The 26,761-nt window shown below is 43.7% G+C and overlaps 1 protein-coding gene across 3 annotated transcripts in view; it reads left to right on the top strand.

Moving 5' to 3' along the window:
- Positions 1-26,761, top strand: part of DHX29 (DExH-box helicase 29) — a 48,642-nt gene that overhangs the window by 14,024 nt on the left and 7,857 nt on the right. For all 3 annotated transcript variants that reach the window (XM_056542449.1, XM_056542458.1, XM_056542440.1), the window contains exons 8-22: positions 2,398-2,524; positions 2,622-2,777; positions 3,586-3,751; positions 4,169-4,292; positions 5,739-6,341; positions 14,024-14,167; positions 14,892-15,068; positions 16,520-16,660; positions 17,290-17,434; positions 18,464-18,584; positions 21,022-21,106; positions 22,912-23,000; positions 23,297-23,425; positions 25,256-25,331; positions 25,752-25,976. In XM_056542449.1, coding sequence (XP_056398424.1) covers positions 2,398-2,524; positions 2,622-2,777; positions 3,586-3,751; positions 4,169-4,292; positions 5,739-6,341; positions 14,024-14,167; positions 14,892-15,068; positions 16,520-16,660; positions 17,290-17,434; positions 18,464-18,584; positions 21,022-21,106; positions 22,912-23,000; positions 23,297-23,425; positions 25,256-25,331; positions 25,752-25,976 — 2,508 coding nt within the window. The remainder of the gene's footprint in view (positions 1-2,397; positions 2,525-2,621; positions 2,778-3,585; positions 3,752-4,168; positions 4,293-5,738; positions 6,342-14,023; positions 14,168-14,891; positions 15,069-16,519; positions 16,661-17,289; positions 17,435-18,463; positions 18,585-21,021; positions 21,107-22,911; positions 23,001-23,296; positions 23,426-25,255; positions 25,332-25,751; positions 25,977-26,761) is intronic.

The raw sequence follows: 26,761 nt of genomic DNA, 5'->3' as shown, positions 1-26,761 counted from the left end.
GCCAGCCCCATGTGAGTCCAATGTTTTCCTAATATATAAAACAAAAAAATAAAGAGAGATTTGAACTTGTGGTAGGGTCGTGGCTTGCACTCTGGACCGACACACCCACCAGCAGATGCAGAGCGGAGCTTGTGAAGTAAGGTACCGGAAGTTCCGTAGACCTTGCATGGGACTTTAGACAAAAACCCCACCCTCGCAAATGGGGGTAGGTTAGGGTTAATTTAAATGTACCCCTTTAAATAAACCCTAACCTACGCCCATTTGCGATTTTTTTTAATAGAAGTAGTTTGCAAATCTGTTTAACTGTTTAACCGGCTGTAACGATGTCCTCCCCCGGCCGGTAATAGGCTAAGCGCACTGTCATGTAAGGAGCTCTGGCCGGCTTCTTACATGACAGTGGGCTCAGCCTATCACCGGCCAGGGCGGGACATCACTACGGCCGGTGATACGCCGACGGCTCTGCGCCGTCCCCAGAAAGTGGAATGACGTCAGCACTGCCGGACTGTGAGGCCTGTGCCGGACCAACGGGGGCTCGTAGGAAGGTATGTAGGAGTTTATTTTGTTTATTTTTGAGGCACGGGCATATATAAAAGTGTTCCACTACAGTTGTCCTTTAAACAGATTTGTAAATTACGTCTCTTAAAAAATCTTAATCCTTCCAGTACTCAGCAGCTGCTGTATAATACAGAGGAAGTTAATTTCTTTTTTAATTTCTTTTCTGTCTGACCACAGTGCTCTCTGCCGACACCTCTGTCCATGTCAGGAACTGTTCAGAGCAGAAACAATTCCCCATAGCAAACCTCTTCTGCTCTGGACAGTTCCTGACATGAACAGAGGTGTCGGCAGAGAGCACTGTGGTCAGACAGAAAAGAAATTCAAAAAGAAAAGAACTTCCTCTGTATTATACAGCAGCTGATAAGTACTAGGATTAAGATATTTAATAGAAGTAATTTGCAAATCTGTTTAACTTTCTGGCACCAGTTGATTTAAAAAAAAAAAAAATGTTTTCCACCAGAGTACCCCTTTTAATGATCCTACATTTTTAGTTGACATATAAGTAATGTGTACCATTTTTCATCGAAATATCTCCAGCAGTGTGGACGTGATGCTTGAACATAACGTCCTCACACAGACACATACAATGAGTTTTATATTTAAAGATGATTATAATAAATTATAATAATAAATCATTTTATTTAATATAGCGCACATGCAGATTCTGCATCGCTGTAAACTCATATTGGTTTCTCTCTCCATTGGGGGTCACAATCTAAATTCACTTTTCAGTATGTTTTTGGAGTGAGGGAGGAAACCGGAGTACCCGTAGAAACCTCCACAAAGACTGGAAGAACATATAAACTAGCATTCTCAAACAGAACATACAAAATATATATAAATGAGCTCAGGTAAAAGGAAAGCTGTGGTCCGATTGACTGCTATGGGCAACAAAGAAAGTCTTACAAGACAGCTTGATAATTCTACCCCAAGGAGTCAGCACTGCGTTTTGCTTTTTACATATGACCCACTCATAAAGGTAAGGATCCTTCCCCCACAACGCAACTATTTTCAACTGTACAGTTGTGCTCTGCTATCAAGAGCAGTACAGTCCATTAAAGGGGTACTCCGGCGCTTAGACATCTTATCCTCTATCCAAAGGATAGGGAATAAGATGCCTGATCGCGGGGGTCCCACCGCTGGGAACCCCCGTGATCATGCACGCAGCACCCCAGTTAAAATCAATCCCCGGACCATGTTTGCTCCGGATCTGATTACCAGCGACCACATGGCCTGCGGCGTGTGACGTCACGCTCCGCCCCTCAATGCAAGCCTATGGCCGGGACGTGACAGCTGTCACGCCCCCTCCCATAGGCTTGCATTGAGGGGCGGAGTGTGACGTCACACAGGGGCAGAGGCGTGACTTCACACGCTGCCGACCCTGTGGTCGCCGGTAAGCATGTTCACTCCGGAGACTGATTCTAACTGGGTCTGCAGGCAAGATCACAGGGGTTCCCAGCGGCGGGACCCCCGCGATCAGGCATCTTATCCCCTATCCTTTGGATAGGAGATAAGATGTCTAAGCACCGGAGTACCCCTTTAATATAAGAAAGATAGATAGCGGCACTCACCAGCAGTATAAAATTCCAATCTAGTAAATAATTTTGGCGAACAACAGAATGCAGCATAGGAAAGTGTGGAGATGAATGGGCTACTGACATTTTGCAACACTCAAGCTATTCAGCCGGCCCATAAGTATCGCAAAACGTTGCGTATCAAATCGACTTAACTATAAAAAAAAAAAAAAATGTTACACATCAATATTTTTCCCCCAATAACATACAGGACCTCTTGGCAAACATGGTTCTGCTGAGTCTTTACATTAAATTACATTTTATATAGAATGAACGTTACCTTGAACTGACCGCTAAATTGTTGGATGCCAAAGCTCAGGCAGCTAGCACAAAACAAGAAAAAGACAAGGCCGGCCAGAGGGAGGCACAGACCAAAATCCGGGAATTCCAGCAAGGTAGGACTTCTAGCCTCATCTCGGAAGCATAAGCATAACTTTGTTACTGGTTCTAAGTGCTTGCATTTAAAAAAAATTATACTTTTCTTTTATTCAGAAATGAAGACGTTGGAGCAGCACCCAGTGTTTAACCCAGCAATAAAGCTTCCTGAGGAAAAAAATGATAGTAAAAAGCCGCCAGCAGCAGCGAAGGATGATGGGACAATAGACTTCAATCTGTTTGAGAATGTTAGTGAAGTCCGGGAGGAGAAATGTATGTATGAGCTGAAGAACGTTTTTTTTCCTGTTTAATGCACATAATGTAAATTAGTAACAAGTTATATAAAAAAAAAAAAAAAAATTGCAGGCCTTGTAAATAAATGCAGCCTGTGTATCCATAGCAAACTGTACAACGAAAAAAAATCAGCTTTCATTCCAGATGGAGTTTGCACAAAATGTTTCCGGATAGTTCACAAGCTTCATGTACAGGATAGAAGATACATGTATGATTGCAGAGGGCCCAACTACAGGGACCAGTCCGTGTTCATACACTTATCCCCTATCTTATGGATATGGGATAGGTGTTAATAGCGAGTGTTCTGCTGCTGTACCATAGACTTCAATGGGGTCTGCTGTAGATTTTCCGCTGTAAACCCACTTGTGTGAACGTACCATAAGAAAATATCAGTGTTCCCTATAGCCCCCCAAGCACGGTTCTTTACCAGATCATTCGTATGACAGATTTAATTGCCTTTTATAATGGAGTTTTGTGACAGGAACAGTGATGCTTGCTGTGCTATTCTTGCCATGTAATCCAACTTTAGGCCAGGTTCATACAGAGGAAAAATCGGTGGCGTATTTTATTGTATGTACTGATTTTAATGTGTAGTCGACATAATTAGCCCCCTAAAAAAAAAAAGTGGCTGATTTTTTACCAATTACAGACAAAATTCAGCATGTAATGTTAAATATGTTGACAATGTGTGAACATAGCCTAAAATAAATATTTATATATATATATTAAACATTTGTTGTTTCCTATTATCATTATTCATCTATTTTTTTTCCTCACACTCATTCAGCAAAAACTAGAGCACCTCTGGACATCCGGAACTTTGACTACACAGCTCGCAGCTGGACAGGCAAATCTCCAAAGCAGTTTTTGATTGACTGGTGTAGGAAACATTATCCTAAAAGTCCAAACCCCTCATTTGAGAAGGTACATGTGGGCAGCTACTGGAGAAGCAGGTAAGTTTCGTCACATTGTGTTTTTGTTTTACAGTTGTCATATTCACATATTAATGACGGGTCAAAAGTTTCTATCAATAGGGGCTCCAGGTGCTGAGACCCCTTAACCCCTAAAATGAACAGGCAGCAGTGCACAACTGATGGATTGGTGGGGGTCTCAGGACCTGGATCCCTACCGATCAAAACTTCTGACATGTCAGAAGTGTTTTAAAGAGACAACCTTTTCTCTCTGGAAATTCTATGTGACAACCTGTAAAGCACCAATGTCCATGGTAGCCATCATGCAACTTTTCTATACTACTGAATGGCTGTTATCTCTACTTAGGGCAAGACAGAAAAGTATGGTATATATCCCTACATAGTTGGCAGATTACGACACAATTCTAAGGATATCAATTTTGTCTTTTTCCTGTTTAGAGTAAAGATTGTGAAGTCAAATGAAGATGTCATGTCTGTATGCCCTACAATTGTCACAGATGACAGCATGCAAGCACAGCACCTCGCTGCCACTTTAGCCCTTTATGAGCTCACTAAAGGACAAGTAAGAGATCTTTTATTTCCATAAAGATTTTTTGGTTTAAATGCAGATTATTAAAGTGTAATGCCAACCACAATCTTGTTCTACCCCTCCATCTGATGATAGGGCAAGAAATTTACAAAAAAGATTTGTAAATTACTTCTATTTAAAAATCTTAAACCTTCCAGTGCTTAACAGCTACTGTATACTACAGAGGAAGTTCTTTTCTTTTTGAATTTATTTTGTCTTACCACAGTGCTCTCTGCTGACATTCTGTCCATGTCATGAACTGTACAGAGCAGGATAGGTTTGCTACGGGGATTTGTTCCTACTCTGGACAATTCCTAAAATGGACAGAGGTGTCAGCAGAGAGCACTGTGATCAGACAGAAAAGAAACTCAAAAAGAAAATAACTTCCTCTGTAGTATACAGCAGCTAACAAGTACTGGAAGGATTAATATTTTTAAATAGTAATGTACAAATCTGTTTAACTTTCTGGCAGCAGTTGATTTAAAAATAAATTAAAAATAAAATGTTTTCGACTCGTGTACCCCTTTAATCCTTCCAATATTTATCAGCCGCTGCATGCTCCAGAGAAAGTTGTGAAGTTCTTTCCAGTCTGACCACAGTGCTCTCTGCTGACACCTCTGTCCATGTCAGGAATTGTCCAGAGCAGGAGATGTTTGCTATGTGGATTTGCTTCTACCCTGGATACTTCCTGACACAGACAGAGGTGACAGCAGAGAGCACCGTGATCAGACTGAAAAGAACTACACAACTTCCTTTGGAGCATACAGCGGCTGATAAGTACTGGAAGGATTAAGATTTTTTAATATAAGTAATTTACAAATCTGTTTAACTTTCTGGCACCAGTTGATTTGAAAAACATTTGTTTATCCACCGGAGTCTGGTACTGGCTTATTTCCTTCTCCCCAGTGAGAACACATGTATGCAAAGTCAAGAAATCAGCAGATTTTTCACCTGCCTGATAAGTTTTTTTGTAGGATATCTGCGCAACAATTGATATGAGAGGTGCCAGAATATGTGTAAACAGGGGATGTGCAGCCAATAATGATAATTTAAGTGGCTGCACAAACAATCAAGTGATGGCCCTGTGTTTCCTAGTCCTATATTTGATCAAACCGTGTAAAGGCTCTGTAAACAAGTGCCCATTACAGAGGTCGGAGCAATTATGAGGGCAGCATTGACCTGTGTGTAAAAGGGTCTTTATGCATTGGATATCTCCACCTCTGGTGGCAAACTGGGGATCCCTTTATTCAGTGGGGAGTTGGCTGCACCTGCTTCATCTGTCTCTGATGAGTGAATGGGAGAATAGCAGACGTTGTTGCATGTTAGATTCCATCTCCACCATTTAATTTTGTAAGCAAAAATGTTAATAAAATAAGTTTAGTATAATAAATGAAATCGAGTTTTCATTTATTTATTTATTTTTTTTTTTGTCTTCTTTAGTCTGTGCATCAGTTGCTGCCCCCAACATACAGAGATGTTTGGCTGGAGTGGAGCGATGCTGAGAAAAGTAAGCAGGAGAAGGATAAACTTGAAATCAACAAACCTCGGGACCAGTTTATAGCCAAATTATTAAATAAGCTAAAGATGAAACAGCAACAACTAAAGCCACCACAGCCCAACAAAGTATCTGAAGACCCAGAGGACAGCTGGGAAAACTTAGCTGGGGAAGACGACCTGGAGGAGAACCCTTCAGATCTGGTTGAAAAAGACAATTTAGAGCCTGTGAGAAACCTTTTCCTTAAGTGCCGCGATTCAGCAAAGTATAAGAGGCTGCTCAGTGACAGGGAGCAGCTCCCAGTGTTTGGGCGCAGGGATTATATTTTAGAAACTCTCAGCAGACATCGGGTTATCGTTGTCGCTGGTGAGACGGGCAGCGGTAAAAGTACCCAGGTGCCTCAGTTCTTACTGGAAGATCTACTCCTGAACAAATGGGCCTCAGGGAAGTGTAATATTGTCTGTACCCAACCCCGCAGAATATCCGCCATGAGTCTGGCCACGAGAGTGTGTGAAGAGCTGGGATGTGACTCTGGACCCGGAGGAAGGGTAAGAGGAATGGGCTCTGCAGATCATTATAAAGAACAATAACAAACCTAAAGCCATATATAACCCTCAACCAAGCAATATCTCTGGGTGAAATGATAATCTGGCTAAAGGTTTTTTATTCAAATAGATTTTTATATATTAAAAACATTGATCCATGAAAGCATTTGCTAATGAAGGCTGCAAGTGAGCGTCCTGCTCTCTATACGCTCACCTGTGCCCTTAATTAGCATAATAAAAAGGGGTGGGGCCAACAGGGGAATATAGATGAGGCTGGGGAGCTCAGCTGGCCGCCTCCAATGCGCGCTGGGGCGTATTAGGAATAAAACTATTTACAAAAACGCAGCATCTAAACCAGTGTTTCCAAACCAGGGGGCCTCCAGCTGTGGCCAAACTACAACTCCCAGCATGCCCGGACAGCCTAAGGCTCTCTGGGCATGCTGGGAGTTGTAGTTTGGCCGCAGCTGGACGCACCCTGGTTGGGAAACACTTATCTAAACAATGGATTTTAGTGAGTAACCCTTCATTTTACAGCTGTTCACCCCGCACTATAACCCAATATACTGGGTTTGGTGTGGGTGAACTAGCTGTCAGATTCTCTTTAAAAATAAGTTAAAGGCTATATACACCTTTTGTATCTTGGTAAACCTTTTTGAGTTTTGTTGTTGCTGATTTGTTTCCTGAATGCAAAATGAAGAAACTTTCTAAGCAGTCTTTATTAGATATCTCCAATCATTGAGCTGCTACTCAGCGATAGATAAGTCCCTCAGAGTCTGACTGACCTTCTGCTCTCAGAGTTAGGTATGGGTTTGGTTGCAGCTTCTTTTTCCTGCTCTTTTCCCTGAGCTTAACAATATTTTGTTGTTTGACTTGGTGTTTATGATACATGCAGGAGCGGAGTGTTAGTGTAGCATGTGGTATCATGTATAGCTTATGGAACCTGTGCTGTATATTGTACTGTCATGCTTTGTGTGATTGTAATTTATTGTGCCTGTGCACTCTGCATGACAACTGAATGATCAATAAAGCTCTTTCAATAATCTCCTGTCACCATTGGAGCCATCCTTGAGCTCCTTCTAGTGGTCTCTTCTAACCATTTGAGCTGTATTTGAGCCCCTTCTAGTGGTTGAAATGAGAATTACAGCTCCATGGTCTCCTGTGTCCATTGGAGCTGTATTTGAGCGCCCTCTGCTGATTAAAAGCTCATTTTACAGCTACATGGTCTATTGCCATTTCAGTTTCACCTTACCAGGGTTGTCCCATGAAGCACAGTGAGTAACTTCAGTTGTGTCCCACATACATATATGTAAAGTAGGACAGATGTGCTGTTCTAAAGAACAGTCACTTAAATCCCTGTACAGTTCTCCTTGAATTTGCTTTTCCTGGTTTCTCTCAGATATATGGCCTTGGTGTGGCCATGCAATATAACGCATACAATCCCCTTTGGTCACATGAAGAATGGAGTCCATTGTTTTAAAGAGGCATAAGTTTTAAAGAGCACGTGTGGTCGTCTAACTGGGTCGTAACAAAGGCACTTCCATGTATTTATTTATTTTTTGGTACTGTGTCCACGTTTTGTGTTCTTTTTTCGTCACAAGGATTGGTCAGGGTGCGGGAGCCCTTCTGAGTGTCCCTCCTGCCGTTCTGGGGGAGGTGTGTGTGGCTATTAGGTTCCTCCCTTGTTTTGGCAGGGGTGCCAAGCTGGTTTTACTGGTTCCTCGGTTACAACTTGGTTTTTGCCCGGTTGTTTTCCATGAGCACTTTCAGTCCCTGGGTAGCTTCGGTGAATGGGGACATTGTATCTGGAGCCTTGCAGGTGCATTTTGGCCCGGAGGCGAAAGGTTTGGTTTATTGGGGGCCTCTCTCCTTTCAAAGAAGGGCTTGCGATGAACCGCATCCTCGTACACGTTTTTGTGTGTGAAAATTTGCACTTTTTACTTGCATTCGGGTAAATTGAGAGCAAGTACCTTCGCTCTTAAATAAAAATAGGTTATCAACCCTATGCAGGCTTTTGGAGGATTATTACGTCTATATTTCTCAATAATAATTTTTCTGAAATATTTGTACATTTCTAATTCTTTTTACATCTGCTTTTCTTGCCCACTCTAGTGCCTTTATTTACAGCTCCGTGGTTTCATATGGCCTTAGGACCTGTCCCATTTTGCATGCATATTCTCCGCTCCATGCATATTCTCCGCTCCATGGTCTCCATCTCTGCCTGGATCTATGGTTGGCTGAACGTTCCTTCAGTGCCTTTTGTGAGCAGATGTCATACCCTTTTCCTGAGGTTTTTAATGAATCTTGTTTGACTTTTACCAGCATTATAGCAGGTGTCATTCTTCCCTTCTGTAGGTTTCCCTCTTCTTAGTGGAACCTATTTGTTTTATTAGCTATTGATTTTGACCCACGAGCAGTTGTCACCATAGACTGCTGCCCAGAGGAGGATTTCCATTTCCCTGGGTTCTTTCCTGGTTGTACATCACACATCCCATGGAGACTTACATGTCCGTTATTGCGGATGTTTTCCCCCCTCTCCTTGATTATCTAGCTCCCTCCTCTGTTGGTATTTGTTTGCTTCTGTTTAGTCCCTTTTTCTCTCAGTATTCCCTTTAGCCCAAGCCCTACCAGGTTGTTCCAGTTCTCCGGAGTGGTCTTGACAGGCTCAACTATGTTCGTTGCCAAGATTCTGCCCGTGACTCTAGTTTTTTGTTTTTCTCTGCGATGGCTGCTCTACCACCCAGATGACAATTGACCCTGTTTATTTGTGCAGGATCCTTTTTGTTCTTCCCTTCTATGACAAGGAGTCTCCCTCCTCTACTTGTACAGATTGTTCCTGCATCTGGCCTTGGTTTTCTCCTTCCTATCCTTGTGGTTATATGGTGGCTTATCTGGTTTTCCCTCTAGTCTCTCTCTGTTCTCTTCAATAAAGCTCTTTCAATAACCTCTCTCTGTTCTCTGGTCCTTGACCACATCGTCTCTTTCTTTCATCAGGCTGTCTTCTTCCTTGGATGATCTCCAGGTCTCTGCATGATTTTCCTCCACGGTGTGGGCTCTCCAGGCATGGACTTTTCTCGGTCCGCTCCATTGGGGGACACAGGAACCGTGGGTATATCTTGCTGCCACTAGGAGTCTGACACTAGGCATAACAAAAAAGAAGTCGGCTCCTCCCAGCGGGATATACCCCACCTACTGACTCAGAGACACTCAGTTTTTAGCTTAGTGTCCTAGGAGGCAGACACAGGTCTATTTACTCCAGACCTGGGCTATTTTTATTATTTTCTAGAATTTAGACTTTCTCTCCCTTTTTTATTTTTCTAGGTAGGGGCGACAGGGGCATGGCGCTGCCTGTTTCCCCACATGCGACTGAAGGGCACGGTCCATAAAGTATGGTCCGTTAACCCTTCCTCGCCACCGACCAGCACCAGGTTGTACCTCGGGTCCGGTCACCTATTGCCTCTGCTCACCCCGCTTATTAAAGCCTGGTATGATGCAGTTGGCCCAGACTGGTTGAAGACTTCTGGGAAGAAGACTTCTTGAGAGGTAAGTATAACGTCCTTTACTCTCTCTTCCCTCTCTCCCTCTCTTGCTGGGGCATCTCAGGGGTTAATCAAGGGGGCATACCTGGCTCCCTAGACAGGGGATTGCAGTTCCTTGTCGGAGGGGGCACCTTTGTGGGTCCTGCTGCTGTTGCGGCAGCAGACCCGTTTATACTTAGCTGGGGGGGCGCCACTACGGGGGACAGGGCCATCTATTACATAGTTTTTGGCTCCCGGCAGCCGTCCCCACAGCTCCGGGGACCGCTGCCGGCCTTTTCTCACCTCCGTGCGTCCGGCGATGTTCGCGGCCTGCCCGCAACTTTAGCCCGGGGCTTCAGGCCCGGTTTGAGCCGCTCGTTAGCTCCGCCCCTTTCTGTTCGCGCTTGGATGCGCCCTACCCCCGCACAGCGCACGCACAGGGGGGGTCTTCAGTCTCCTCCCTCTGTCAGGATCACGTGACGCGGCTCCGGAGTCCAGCACTGCTGCCTCACAAACTGCTGCTGCACTCTGCTCCTGTGGCTCTCCCCTTGCTGCTTCAGTGCTCCATATCTACCGGGGTTTCTATACAGCAGCCTGAACCTTTTGCTACCTGGTGCTGCAAGCTGTTCCTACGCTCCTGGCAAGACTTCAGGGACTGCAAGACACAGGAACCTGGGTGAGCTTGTTCCATTTCTTTCTGTCTCTGGGTAGCTGACTTCACTTTTTGCAATGTCCGCCCCCAGCTTTGAACCTTCCCTCAGACAGGCAGTCTCCGCTTCGGTCACTTACTATGCTTGCAAGGGTTGTAAAGTTAAAATGCCGGGGGGTTTGGCTGAACCCACCTGTTCTGCATGCTTTTCCTCCCGCCCTAATCCCCCCACCCAGGATAGCCCCCCGGAACGCGTGGCCCCTGACCCTGCCCCAGTTTGGTTGTCTTCTCTCTCCCAAACGATTTCTGATCTGGCACAGGTTTCCAGGGAGGTGGCTACGGCCTTGAAGCAGTCCTCCTTGCGTCCTTCTCGGGAGTCAAGTGCGTCGTCTTCGGACCGTCGGCGCTCTCACAGACGTCCCAGGGTCATTTATTCTCACTCCTCTCCCGAGCACAGGTCTTCCCGCCACTTGCACTCCAGGTCCTCTCCTGCTAGGCAGCATCCTCGGTCTCGTGGTCGCTCGCCTAGGGGCCGTTCCCGATCCCCGGCCCACCCTGCCAGATCCGTGTCACCTAGGTCCGGAGATTCCACTGCCTGTTCCCTGTCTCCAGGGGAACTGGTAGACTCGGACTCGGGCCGCTGATCCCCTCAGGAAACCCGTCTCCCCATCAATGTCCTGGAGATCTGGGCCATCTTCCTTTGTCTCCGGCACTGGGAGTCCCTTTTCCGGGGCCGACCGGTTCTCATTCAGACGGAAAACGCCACGGCCGTGGCGTATGTCAACCGTCAAGGGGGCACTCGCAGCCGCGCTGCCATGGCCGAGGTGTCCAAGATCTTGGTCTGGGCGGAGCGCCTGATCCCCGCCATATCGGCAATCCACATCCCGGGGGTGAAAAATTGGGAGGCGGACTTTCTAAGTCGCTCCTCTCCCGAACCCGGAGGTGTTCGCGTCCATTTGCGATCGCTGGGAGGTTCCGGACGTGGACCTCTTTGCGTCCCGACTGAACCGACAGGTTCCGACCTTCGTGGCAAAGTCCCGAGATCCTCTGGCTCTGGCCGCGGACGCTCTTGTTGTTCGCTGGTCTCTCTTCACGCTCCCTTATCTGTTCCCGCCGCTTCCTCTTCTGCCCCTAGTGCTGAGGAAACTCAAGGTGGAAGGCTTCTCGGCCATTCTGGTGGCTCCGGATTGGCCCCGACGCTCTTGGTACGCCGACGTGGTTCGGCTCGTGGCGGACGTCCCCTTTCGGCTGCCGGATCGTCTCGATCTCCTCTCTCATGGCCCACTTTGCCACCCCAATTCTCTGCCGCTACGTTTGATGGCTTGGCGGTTGAAACTGCGGTGTTGAAGGCCCGTGGGTTTTACTCCGGGGTTATTCGCACCATGCTTAGGGCGCCTAAGCAGTCCTTGGCCAGAATTTATCACAGGACCTGGCGGGCCTACTTTCGGTGGTGTGAGGCCCGCTTTCTTTCTCCAGTTCGTTTTTCTCTGCCTAACCTCCTGGCGTTTTTGCAGTCGGGCCTTGAAACGCGTTTGGCTCTTAGTTCCCTCAAGGGTCAAGTGTCGGTGCTGTCTATTCATTTTCAGCGACCTCTGGCTTCCGACTCTGCGGTTCGCACTTTCCTGCAGGGGGTGGCTCATGAGAATCCTCCTTACAGGTCTCCTACTCCTCCTTGGGATCTGAACTTGGTCCTGAGCGCCTTGCACTCCACTCCGTTTGAACCTCTCCGGGACATTTCCCTTCGTTTCCTTTCTTAGGAGGTGTCCTTCCTGGTTGCCGTGACCTCCATCCGCAGGGTGTCGGAATTGGCGGCTCTCTCTTGTCAACCTCCCTTCCTGATTCTTCATCAGGACAAGGCTGTGCTCCGGCCAGTGCCTTCGTTATAACCAAAGGTGGTTTATTCCTTTCATCTGAACAAGGATATCGTTCTTCCCTCCTTCTGCCCTGCCCCGTCTCATCCTAAGGAGCGCTCCCTCCACAACCTAGATGTGGTCGGGGCTTTGCGGGTTTACCTTTCGGCGACGTCCTCCTTCCGACAGTCTGATTCGCTGTTCGGCCTTCCAGAGGGCCGCCGCAAGGGTTTGCCGGCTTCTAAGGCCACCATCTCTAGGTGGATCCGGTCCGCCATTTCTGAAGCGTATCGTTCAAAGGGGAAGAATCCCCCCTTCCAGGTTACGGCTCACTCCACTCGCTCTGTGGGGGCCTCTTGGGCGGTATTCAACCAGGCTTCTTTACTACAGGTGTGTAAGGCGGCCACTTGGTCTTCGGTGCACACATTCACCAAATTCTACCAAGTGCACACTTCTGCATCTGCCGACGTCAGTTTGGGGTGTAAGGTTTTGCAGGCAGCGGTGGCTTTGTCGTCCGCTTGATTCCGTGTTGATTAGGTTTTTCCCACCCCGGGGACTGCTTTGGTATGTCCCTCGGTTCCTGTGTCCCCCAATGGAGCTGACCAAGAAAAAGGAGATTTTTTACACTTACCGTAAAATCTTTTTCTCGTAAGATCCATTGGGGGACACAGGAACCGTGGGTATATCTTGCTGCCACTAGGAGGCTGACACTAGGCATAACAAAAAAGAAGTCGGCTCCTCCCAGCGGGATATACTCCACCTACTGACTCAGAGACACTCAGTTTTAGTCCCAAAGCAATAGGAGGAACCGAAAAATACAAGCAGAGTCCGAAGGGAGCCCAGTCAAAACAAGTGAACAAACAGACAGACAGGCGACCGGCCCTTCAGCAACAAACTAATAACAACAGGGTGGGTGCTGTGTCCCCCAATGGATCTTCCGAGAAAAAGATTTTACGGTAAGTGTAAAAAAAAATCTCCTTTTCCTGCCTTACTCATGACTGACTACCATCAACCTGTGGGGGCTCTCCCTCTTGTGGGCATGTTCTTGAAATTCTGCCCTTTTGTTAAATGGATTGTTCCTGCTTGTCTTCCAAACCCCTGGCATTCATGGACCCTTTTTTCAGTTGTCTTCCCCCTCTGGATCATGTAGTGCTATGTTCTTCTTCCCTCCTTCAGTGACTACTTTTGGCGTCCCACGGTCTTTTGTGTCCCAATGATACAATAAAATAATTTTCTCGACAAGTTCATTGGGGACACAGCTCTCACCCAGTTCTTTTTTTTTTTCTGGTATCTGATGGCCCTTCTGAATGAGCTTCTCTTGTCCTCAACAGGCCAGACTTATTCTAGGGTTGTCTTACTCCTGTGTCCCCTACTGCTTGTGTACAAACTGGTTAGCTTGCTGCCTGCAAGAGGGGTATATGCTATGCAGGAGGAGCTAACACTTTTGTTGCTTAGTGTCGCTGCCTACTGGTAGCAGCATATACCCATGCTCTTCTATGTCCTGCAATGAAATTCTTGAGAATTGTATGTGTCCATAACCTCTAAATACTAGGGAGTCATTACACATATGGGAAGATATTCCATTTTAAGATGCATATCCAAATAGAAACTAAATCAGTTAGAAATTATTAATTTACCATAATTGTACTAAAATCTTTTTTTTTTTTCTAGAATTCCCTATGTGGGTACCAGATTCGTATGGAATCCAGGACAGGAGAAAACACCAGGCTTTTGTACTGTACCACAGGAATCTTACTACGGAAGCTGCAGGAAGACAGTCTGCTACAGAATATAACACATGTCATTGTGGATGAAGTAAGCAGGACTTAGACAAGCAACAAAATAATAATAATTTTATTTGTACAGATTCCACAGCACTTTACAATTTTGGGGTACAAATAAAGACAAGTATCGTACTACAATATTACTCACTAACTATTCAAACAGGAGGAGTGAAGGCCCTGCTCACGAGAGCTTACAGACTATGAAGAGTGGGGTTGAGACAGAAGGCATAAACTTGGATCATATTATTTTTATCATTATTTTTATTAATTTAATATGCAAAAAGAGCAGCAAAAATTCTCATGTCACGTCCTAGTATCTGTGATATCATATCCTGGTAGCTGTACTGTAAGTCTTCAACCATCCTGCTCGACTTATAAACCTGCAGGTTCAACTAGGCCAAGTGTCCATGTTTATTTAATTTTGGATGAGAGAAATAATAGGCTTGGCACATTAAAATCCAACATATTTGATCATTCTGCCCTAATGGGTTTCTGGGTATCATAAAATATTCTTCTCTATCCTTTTAGTTCACTGATATTTGAGCAACACAGTCCATATGGGACCCTCAGAGTGGTCTCACAACAAACTGTACTGTTAGTATTTCAGCTTCCCCAAATTCTCTGCTTCTACCTAGGCATATTATACGTGCAGGTGTCCATATAATGAAGTGTTCCTCTGAAATATGACAAGCGTTTACTGATGGGATTGAAGCTTACATCTCTATAACTCTAAATATTTGCCGTTCTGAATATAGGTACATGAAAGGACAGTGCAGTCTGATTTCCTCATCATCATCCTCAAAGAAATTCTACACAAGCGTTCAGACCTGCACCTCATACTCATGAGTGCCACCGTAGACAGTGATAAGTTTTCTAGCTACTTCTCTCACTGCCCCATCATAAGGATTTCAGGAAGGACTTACCCAGTTGAGGTATGTGCATTGTGGTTAATGCCTTCTGTAGGTCTGGGTAGTAAGCGGATGACCGAATTTGTAATTGTCATATAATCATAAACAGAGCTAGGATAGTATGGCGTACAACTTGCATCCCCACCAGAGAATGAAGAGGGTGAAGTTCAAGTTAAGATCTGTATTTCCTTCACTGTTTATTCTCTGCACAGCAGTGCCCTAGCCACCTACTGTGCCAGGGAGCTGTAGAGTGGTCCCATTCAATTTAATAGGGTCAGCTGCAGTTTGCTTCACAGCCAGGTGACCAAGGAGCCCACTGTGCATGGAAAACAAAACATGGGACAAATGCTATATCAGCGGTGCAACCCATTCATTCTCCACATATGAAATTATGGCATATTCTTGTGATATGCTATCACTCTTTCATGTGATATTAAAGGGGTTATCCAGGAAAAAACTTTTTTTTATATATCAACTGGCTCCAGAAAGGTAAACAGATTTGTAAATTACTTCTATTAAAAAATCTTAATCCTTTCAGTACTTATGAGCTTCTGAAGTTAAGGTTGTTCTTTTCTGTCTAAGTGCTCTCTGATGACACGTGTCTCGGGAACCGCCCAGTTTAGAAGCAAATCCTCATAGCAAACCTCTTCTAAACTGGGCGGTTCCTGAGACACGTCTCATCAGAGAGCACTTAGACAGAAAAGAACAACCTTAACTTCAGAAGCTCATAAGTACTGAAAGGATTAAGATTTTTTAATAGAAGTAATTTACAAATCTGTTTAACTTTCTGGAGCCAGTTAATATATAAAAAAAAATAGTTTTTTCCTGGATGACCCCTTTAAATTAGTTTTCCAGGTTTAGAAAAGTATAGCTGCTTTCTTGCAAACAACTGCTGTCCTCAGGATGTGTGTGGTATTAAAACTCTACTCCCTTCAATTTTATAGAACTTAGCTGCATTACCACACACAAACTGAGAACAATAGTGGCGCTCTTTCTGAAAATAAAACCAGGTATGTTTTTCTAACCCTGGATAACCCCATTAAGGTTTCATCAAATAATTTTATTCTTTGTGTGATAAGTTTTGTACTATTCTTTCTGTCTCAACTTTGATTTTATACTATACAATTCTTTATTTTTTACTTTCAGTGGATGAAAATTTGTTTTGCTCATGTGATGGACGCACAGGTGCACTACTTGTAATTGTTGTTTTTTGACAAACCTAGCTGCGATGTGATCATCACATGACCAGGACTACTGCACCCTTGGCAGTAAATGGTTAAACATGTTATCTGGAGAGAAAAAAAGGTATCCCTAATGTGCGGGATAGGGAATAAGTGTCTTTTCCTCCAGATAACCAATTTAAGGTGGAACATCAAGTTGGAGAGATGTTATTGTGTATGAGCAGATTAGATCTTAAATATAAATGTTTTTTTATTTATTTATTTTCTTTTTGTGATATGTCTGTCCTGTCTCAGGTTTTTCATTTGGAAGATGCTGTTGAAGAAACAGGGTATATTCTGGAACAGGACTCAGAGTATTGTCAGAAATTCTTAGAGGAGGAAGAAGAAATAACCCTTAATGTCACCAGTAAAGGAGGAGGCAGCACAAAATACCAGGTACTGATCACAGTTTCCCAATGGTGGGAATAAAGCATCATGAGCTGTAAAAAGTGTTTGGATAAATAACGTCCCAATACATTCAGTATTCAGTACAATGGGGAGCTCCAAAGCCACCACACTTCCTGGATATGTTCCCTGTAAACCATCCTGCCTAATATGCGTGGCTCATGCAGCCCCTGATGTCTTCTCTGGCTGCTTGATATACTTATGCCATCCTTCTCTCTGCTTGCCTACATCTCCCATAAATCATATCACTCTGCTCTGCCAGCCCCCTCCCTCCTGCTCTGAGCAGCAGAGATAGAATCAGTGTCAGATTGGCTAAGGCTGCACACACCTCCCAGTTCTCAGTGCTAAAGAGAGCATGACTCAACAGTGCTTGGTAAAAACCTCATGATCTGTGTCTCTCTCAGGATGATGGGGGCTGCTTTCAGAGAGGGATTTGGATAGAGACACACTGGATGGCTGGATGATGTAATTCCCTTACTTAATGCATGGAAGTGACAACCAAAGAGGGGAAACTGCTCTAAATAGCTCATAAATTATATTTAGATTAAATCGGTTTAGTTCCCCAGAGTACCCCTTTAAAGAATCTAAGCTGGTTAATAGTACATTCTTTTTCCTTGTAGGAGTTTATTCCTGTTCAATCAGGTTCTGTGGTGGATGTAAACCTGTCTTATCAGAAATATTCATCCCGGACAAAGCATGCTATCCTGTACATGAACCCTAACAAAATTAATCTGGACCTGATCCTGGAGTTGCTGGTCTTCCTGGGTATGTTAGTATTTTGTCTTCTAATCAATACTGCTACAAAACGTGGCTACCAATGGCCAATGAGTACCAATGGCTACCAATATGGCTACCATCAGAGAGCCAAATGAGCCCCTTGGCTTTTACTTGATAATTCAGTTGACCCCCGGGTAGTTTGTCACAGTAGTTTCTTCTAGGCATTGTACATCTTGTTGGGGAGGGGGGGGGGGGGGGGTTAGGGTTTCCGGGATGTGTGGCTATGTGTCTGGGTGTGTGTTTGTTTGTGCTGGGCTTTCTCTGGCTGGGACTCATATGGGGGGTTGTCCAGAAAACCAGAAGGCTCAACTGTTTTTTACTGGATCTGATCTCTGGGTCCCCCGGTGCTTATTGTATTGTTGTATTTTGTTCTACTGAGAGTGGTGTTTATTGCTTTTATTGTTAAAAAGAAAATGTAAATAAATACTTTTAAAAAAAGAGAGCCTAAGGAGAGCCAAGTCTGCAAGCGACAAAAGTGTTCTACAGCCTTCGCCTTTTAGGACTTGAGGGGAGCTGTAGTCTTGCTAGTTGGGGAACTCTGGTTTATAGCTAGGTAGATCTGCCATCTAGCAATCGACAAAGCAGGATGATAATGGCTGCGTGAACTCTAATGTAAACTCCCCTTGTTATAATGTTCTGGCCCATTTTGAGTATGTCATGGGCGAGTGCATTATCTGCAGTCACATCTGTAGTTATGCAGTGATGTCCCTCTGTTATTCCTCCTGGAAATGTATGAATTGATTGACAATTTGGTATTACCAGAGAAATCAATAAGGTGTGTTCCTACACAGGCTGACACTCGGCACAGATTAGCCAGTGTCAGGTTGTGAATGAAAAATACCCTGTTGACAAAGGTTTTTTTAAAATAATGTTTTTGGAATTGTAAGTTTTTGCTAGATGTTGTGTTTTGAATATGATATACAACATGGCACTGAATTGTTTTGCTATCCATGGTCACATTATTTGACTCAACATGTCCACCTTAGTTACCTTAATCTCTGCTTTTCCTTCCACCAGACAGAAGTTCACAATATAGAAATGTAGAGGGAGCAGTGCTGATCTTCTTACCTGGTCTGGCTGATATTCAGCAACTATATGATCTTTTATCTACTGACAAGCGGTTTAATGACAGGAGGAGGTAATGGAATTTATAATACAACTAAAGAATCTCTATGCTTTTATGTATAACACTGCCAACCAGATTGTGTATAGTAAAAGGCCAGGGGTACATTGAGTAACAGCATTATGTTTGCTTCTATTTCTAGGGGGCTGGTACAGTGGGGCAATAAAGTATTTAGTCTGCCACCAATTGTGCAAGTTCTTCCACTTAAAAAGATGAGATGCCTGTAATTTTCATCATAGGTATACCTCAACTATGAGAGACAGAATGAGAAAAAAATATCCATAAATTCACATTGTCTGTCTGATTTTTAAAGAATTTATTTGCAAATTATGGTGGAAAATAAGTATTTGGTTACCTACAAACAAGCAAGATTTCTGGCTCTCACAGATCTGTAACTACTTCTTTAAAAGTCTCCTCTGTCCTCTACTTGTTACCTGTATTAATGACACCTGTTTAAACTTGTTATCAGTATAAAAGACACCTGACCATAACCTCAAACTTTCACACTCCAAACTCCACTATGGCCAAGACAAAAGAGCCGTCGAAGGACACCAGAAACAAATTTGTAGATCTGCACCAGGCTGGGAAGACTGAATCTGCAATAGGCAAACTGCTTGGTGTGAAAAAATCAACTGTGGGGCAATTATTAGAAAATGAAAGACATACAAGACCACTGATAATCTCACTCGATCTGGGGCTCCACACAAGACCTCAGCCTGTGGTGTCAAAATGATCACATGAACGGTGAGCAAAAATCCCAGAACCACACGAGGGGACCTAGTGAATGACCTGCAGAGAGCTGGGACCAAAGTAACAAAGGCTACCATCAGTAACACACTTCACCACCAGGGCGTCAAATCATGCAGTGCCAGACATGTCCCCCTGCTTAAGCCAGTACATGTCCGGGCCCATCTGAAGTTTGCTAGAGAGCATTTGTATGATCCAAAAGAGGATTGGGAGAATGTCTTATGGTCAGATGAAACCAAAGTAGAACTTTTTGGTAAAAACTCAACTCGTCGTATTTGGAGGAGAAAGAATACTGAGTTGCATCCAAAGAACACCATACCTACTGTGAAGCATGGGGGTGGAAACATTATGCTTTGGGGCTGTTTTTCTGCTAAGGGACCAGGGCGACTGATCCATGTAAAGGAAAGAATGAATTGGGCCATGTATGGTGAGATTTTGAGTAGAGATGAGCGAACTTACAGTAAATTTGATTCGTCACAAACTTCTCGGCTCGGCAGTTGATGACTTTTCCTGCATAAATTAGTTCAGCTTTCAGGTGCTCCCGTGGGCTGGAAAAGGTGGATACAGTCCTAGGAGACTCTTTACTAGGACTGTATCCACCTTTTCCAGCCCACCGGAGCACCGGAAAGCTGAACTAATTTATGCAGGAAAAGTCATCAACTGCCGAGCCGAGAAGTTCTTGACGAATCGAATTTACTGTAAGTTCGCTCATCTCTAATTTTGAGTGAAAACCCTTCCATCAGCAAGGGCATTGAAGATGAAATGTGGCTGGGTCTTTCAGCATGACAATGATCCCAAACACACCTCCCGGGCAACGAAGGAGTGGCTTCATAAGAAGCATTTCAAGGTCCTGGAGTGGCCTAGCCAGTCTCCAGATCTCAACCCCATAGAAAACCTTTGGAGGGAGTTGAATGTCTGTGTTGCCCAGCGACAGCCCCAAAACATCACTGCTCTAGAGGAGATCTGCATGGAGGAATGTGCCAAATTACCAGCAACAGTGTGTGAAAACCTTGTGAAGACTTACAGAAAATATTTCACCTCTGTCATTGACAACAAAGGGTATATAACAAAGCACTGAGATTAACTTTTGTTATTGACCAAATACTTATTTTCCACCACAATTTACAAATAAATCCTTTAAAAATCAGACAGTGATTTTATGGATTTTTTTATCATTATGTCTCTCATAGTTGAGGTATACCTATGATGAAAATTACAGGCCTCTCATCTTTTTAAGTGGGAGAACTTGCACAATTGGTGACTGACTAAATACTTTGTTGCCCCACTGTATTTATATACCATTTATACATATTTCTTGCTCCGGCACACTATGCAGCCTTTAAAGCACAACCTCTTTGACACTTGAGCTCAGAGAATGAGATAGTTCTGACAGATTGTCTAAAATAGCTTGGGTGAACTACTCACCGTATTTGACACCAAAATTTGCAAGTGACAATATGAAATGCAGCATCATACAGGGCATTCCATTTACAGATGTTACTTTACAACTCCCAAAGCTTCTCCTGCACTCTGCAAACACTGAGCCAGTAAACTTTAAAGGGGTTATTTCCCTTTAAAAACAAACAAACAAACTAAAAAATAAACTCTGCTGTGGACAAATGCACCACTTTTTTTTTCTACATCTGATTTGATAAATCTATATTGGTTGCATAGTTGCATGCCTAATTCTTTTTTATTTTTCAAGGTACAAGTTGATAGCACTTCACTCAATCCTTTCCAGTCAGGACCAGGCTGAAGCATTCATACTTCCTCCTCCAGGAACAAGAAAGGTAAAAATATCAAACGTAGCTGTGGAGCAAGACATTTCCCAGGCAATGTTTATCCATGGTGATGAGTTACGTGGACCATGTCTGTTTTGGATTAAAGTCTTTTTTTTTTTCAAGTTAGAGAACTTTTTTCAGATCATAGAACATCAAGAGAACAATGTCTCAGCAGCACCCTGGAAATTGTACACTGTATTTTACATAGAGACATATTGAAAGTCCTCATTGGTGGGAGTACAGGCACAGTGACCCCCTCTAATACCTAAAACAAAGGGGCTACATCAAAACAAATGGTAGACTATATTGCAATCCTATGGCCCATCTTCCTATCTCTTGAGTGAAGCCCATAAGGCTGAAGAAATCTTCTGATATGTCTCTGTGACGTGTCAAATGTTCTCTTACTGTAGACTCAAGAAGAAGACCACACACCACAGCAGGGATGCTTTTCTCCTACTGTTGTCTTAACCCCTTAAGGACGCAGGACGTAAATGTACGTCCTGGTGAGGTGTTACTTAACGCACCAGGACGTACATTTACGTCCTGTGCATAACCGCGGGCATCGGAGCGATGCCCGTGTCATGCGCGGCTGATCCCGGCTGCTGATCGCAGCCAGGGACCCGCCGGCAATGACCGACGCCCGCGATCTCGCGGGCGTCCGCCATTAACCCCTCAGGTGCCGGGATCAATACAGATCCCGGCATCTGCGGCAGTGCGCGATTTAAATGAACGATCGGATCGCCCGCAGCGCTGCTGCGGGGATCCGATCATTCATAACGCCGCACGGAGGTCCCCTGCTCTGGTCTGTGATCGAGCAGACCAGAGCAGAAGATGACCGATAACACTGATCTGTTCTATGTCCTATACATAGAACAGAAAAATCCCCTCCCCCAATAAAAAAGTAAAACGTCCGTTTTTTCCTATTTTACCCCCAAAAAGCGTAAAAAACATTTTTTATAGACATATTTGGTATCGCCGCGTGCGTAAATGTCCGAACTATTAAAATAAAATGTTAATGATCCCGTACGGTGAACGGCGTGAACGAAAAAAAAAAAAAAGGCCAAAATTCCTACTTTTTTAATACATTTTATAAAAAAAAAATTATAAAAAATGTATTAAAAGTTTTTTATATGCAAATGTGGTATAAAAAAAAAGTACAGATCATGGCGCAAAAAATGAGCCCCCATACCGCCGCTTATACGGAAAAATAAAAAAGTTAGAGGTCATCAAAATAAAGGGATTATAAACGTACTAATTTGGTTAAAAAGTTTGTGATTTTTTTTTTAAGCGCAACAATAATATAAAAGTATGTAATAATGGGTATCATTTTAATCGTATTGACCCTCAGAATAAAGAAAACATGTCAATTTTACCATAAATTGTACGACGTGAAAACGAAACCTTCCAAAATCAGCAAAATTGCATTTTTCGTTTTAATTTTCCCACAAAAATAGTGTTTTTTGGTTGCGCCATACATTTTATGATATAATGAGTGATGTCATTACAAAGGACAACTGGTCGCGCAAAAAAACAAGCCCTCACACTAGTCTGTGGATGAAAATATAAAAGAGTTATGATTTTTAGAAGGCGAGGAGGAAAAAATGAAAACGTAAAAATTAAATTGTCTGAGTCCTTAAGGCCAAAATGGGGGTTAAGGGGTTAACCCCCATTTTGCTTAAGGGGTTAAGCATAGACAGTGCTGCTGTTTACATTCATATTTGCTAATGTCATCCCGTATATTACTATAGGTTTTCTTGAATAAATGGTTTTACACTTTAAAATATTTTTTTTCTTTTTATTACTTCTATTTACAGATTGTGCTGGCAACAAACATTGCTGAAACAGGTATCACAATCCCTGATGTGGTATTTGTCATAGATGCTGGAAGAACTAAGGAAAACAGGTGACCTGCCCAAATTTTGTTTTATTTTCTGTCAGCTTCTAGATATTCTGTACAAGTCATTATTTTCTGGGTGACAAGCCACATGGCTACCGTTCTCATTGGCAATTAAACAGCAAATTTACCTACTAATGCAACACTATTTTTGCTGCATATGTTGACATTTATCAGGCAAAGGTCTGGGAAAGCTGGGTGGCAGGCTTATAATGGCCAAAGTTTATCCATTTTTTTTAAACTGAGAAGGAAGAAACAAAAGTGCAGTATTTTCATATGTTGTTATGTGGTATCTTTTCCTTTAGGTATCATGAGAGCAGTCAGATGAGTTCTCTGGTGGAGACCTTTATAAGCAAAGCCAGTGCACTGCAGCGACAAGGGAGGGCCGGTCGTGTCAGGGATGGGTTCTGTTTCCGGCTTTACACCAAAGAAAGGTAATAGGTGTTATCTGCCATCTTGATTCCTTCTTCTCTTCTGATCTGGCTCTCCTAATGCAGCCTACATTTCTCATAATGCATCTGACTTTACAGAGACAAAGGGGAGAGAAGACTCCTTAGAGCAGGATCACACAGGGCGAATCCGCTGCGTATTTCATGCTGCAGTTGTGCCAACAACAGAGGGTCTGCAGAGCAAGCTCCCAGCTGCAGCCGGGTAGCCCTGTGTGTCCCCTAGTATTGGTGGATTTCCCATTGTAGAAATCCTCTGCTACGAGCGAACACACAAAGCTACCCGGCCGCAGCCGAGAACCTGCTCTTCAGTCCCTCTTGTGACTGCCATCGGCGCATCCATAGTGTGAAACACGCTACAGATTCCCCCATGTGACCCTGTACTGTACTTGTTCTGAGTCCTACCTAAGTGCTAGTGACAGATCAGTGACAGAACTTCTGTCCCCTAACTTACCCTACAGAGTTTTCATGTATTCATATGTGATGCAGCTTCAGCCTGTCTCCTTGTGATGGGTTTCTCCCTTTAAGCTCTTACAAGCAGGAGGCAGGGATCATCAGTGTTAAAGGGGTATTCCAGGAAAAAACTTTTTTTTGTATATCAACTGGCTCCAGGAAGTTAAACAGATTTGTAAATTACTTCTATAATTTTTTTTTAATCCTTCCAATAATTATCAGCTGCTGAAGTTGAGTTGTTCTTTTCTGTCTAACAACAGTGCTCTCTGCTGACATCTCTGCTTGTCTCGGGAACTGCACAGAGTAGAAGAGGTGTGCTATGGGGATTTGCTTCTACTCTGGACAGTTCAGGAGACAGATGTCATCAGAGAGCACTTAGACAGAAAAGAACAACTCAACTTCAGCAGCTCATAAGTACTGAAAGGATTAAGATTTTTTTTTTATAGAAGTAATTTACAAATCTGTTTAACTTTCTGGAGCCAGTTCATATATATATAAAAAAAATGTTTTTTTTCCTGGATAACCCCTTTTAAGCTGCTTCACATGACACAGTTGCAGTAATGGAAGAGCTAAACATGTATTGATGCAGCTGAGCTTGGATGGAACAAAGGACACTAGAGGAATATCACTGGTGAGTTAGCATTATATGCCACCCCAAAAAAATTACCTGTTGTGTTTTTAAAGAGTACTTGTCATCAAACTATATTTACTAAACTAAATAACTATTTGAGCATTAAAAAGTTCTGTATCATACCTTTCTCCTTGCTCATATTGTGTGAGCTCCCGGCAGGAGAAAGTGGGCGTTCCCCAGCAGGCGCGACATCACTGAACCCTGAGAGAGCTGTGCCCCGCCATGCCCTGCACCCACTTCCTGAGTTTGGTCTCCTGCCAGGCCGGGAGGAGACTAAACTAACTGTTTGACTTGTGGCAGGGACAAGAAACAGAGCCACCTAGTGGCCATTTGTTCAATCACATTAAAAAAAGTTAAGAATTGTATTAGCAAGTAAATAGCAAAGTGTCTTATAATTACATGAGGAACAATATATTAAAAGTTTTGTTTGCCAACAGGTACTCTTTAAAGGATTTCTGGACATAGAATAGATACATTGCTGTTTAGCCGGCCTCTGTGCTGGGTTTTCCTGAAGGCATATTTTGCATTGCTAGCAAAAAATATTTTAGAGCTTCAAACTGTCTGATTGAGATGTATTAAATGAAAAGGGTAACCCCCAGCATTTTCTGCGGGACCTATCTACCCCTCGGTAGCTATTTTCATAATGGAGAATATGATGAGAAAGCCCTTCTTTGAAGCCTTTTTCCCATTATTTGTGTACATTTCATGATAGCTGTTTTTTTCCACCCTCACAGATTTCACGGTTTTATGGACTACTCCGTTCCGGAAATATTACGGGTACCTTTGGAAGAACTGTGTCTTCACATCATGGTGAGGTTTGCCTGGCAATTTAAATTTATATAGCAGTGTTTCCAAACCAGTGTGCCTCCAGCTGTTGCAGAACTACAAATCCCAGCATGCCCGGACTGTCCAGGCATGCTTGGACTTGTAGTTTTTCAACAGCTTGAGGTACACTAATTGGAAAATACTGCTATATAGGATTAAAATTGTTTTCACAGAAACAGTGCCACTCTGGTCTTTTTGCTTTCTATGGTGTTGCCATTCAGTCCTATTCAAGTAAATATGGCCGAGCTGCAGTACCAGACACAGTCTCCTGACAGTTGTGGCACTGTTCCTAAAGATTAAAAAAAAAAAATGCATAATTTTTTTAATCTCCTACAATCTCTTTCAGACACAAGGTTAGGGAAGGGACACTTATCTTTTTCTCTTTTTTTCTGTTGCTAAATGTAGAAGTGTGAGCTTGGATCTCCAGAAGATTTCTTATCTAAGGCGTTGGACCCTCCGCAGGTCCAAGTTGTCAGTAATGCCATGAACTTACTGCGCAAGATTGGAGCCTGCGAGCTCACTCAGCCCAAACTTACTCCTCTAGGTCAGCACCTTGCCGCTCTGCCAGTCAATGTGAAGATTGGGAAGATGCTGATTTTTGGTGCTATCTTTGGCTGCCTGGATGCTGTGGTAAGTGGGGAGTTCTAATTTTTGGAAAAAATCACGGTACAACTCTGAGGTGATCTTCCTGGTGAACTCTCTTATTAATTTGCAGTTGTTAAAGGGGTACTCCACCTCTAGACATCTTATCACCTATCCAAAGGATAGGGGGATAAGATGTCTTATCGCGGGGGTCCCGCCACTGAGGACCCCCGCAATATAGCATGCGGCACCCACCTGATTCTACTCCGTAAGCGCTGGAGGGTCTGGGTCCCGACCATGGGAACGGAAGTTTGTGACGTCACAACTCCGCCCCCGTGTGCATCACGCCCCGTCCCCTCAATTCAAGTCAATGGGAGGGGGCGTGATGGCATGCTATATTGCGGGGGTCCCCAGCGGCGGGACCCCCGCGATCAGACATCTTATCCCCTATCCTTTGGATAGGGGATAAGATGTCTAGGGGTGGAGCACCCCTTTAACTCCCCAATGTGATATGTAGTTCCATCTTATGCATCTGCCCAAGTTGTTACTGCTAAATAGTCTGATGCTTAGTCTATTATTCCTGCCTATTCTCATCTGTGGGACATTAGCATTTTCTAATGTAATATGTGCACTGAATTCATATGTATCTCTAGTGGGGAAATGGGGGGAAGATTGTGTTGGGAGAGTGGGGTGAGACTGTTCAATAAAAATTTATCTGATTGAAGAAAAATTAACGCAAGATTATTGCTGTCAATTATAGCAGAAATCAACACCGCTTGTAGCTGGCATAGAGGTCGGGGTGTGGCATAAAGAATATCAAAGATGCTCCAGGG

Source organism: Hyla sarda, chromosome 1 (assembly GCF_029499605.1).
Source record: "Hyla sarda isolate aHylSar1 chromosome 1, aHylSar1.hap1, whole genome shotgun sequence".
Taxonomy (NCBI): Eukaryota; Metazoa; Chordata; class Amphibia; order Anura; family Hylidae; genus Hyla; species Hyla sarda.
Note: the sequence above shows the minus strand (reverse complement) of the source record. Positions and strands in the feature narration are given on the sequence as shown.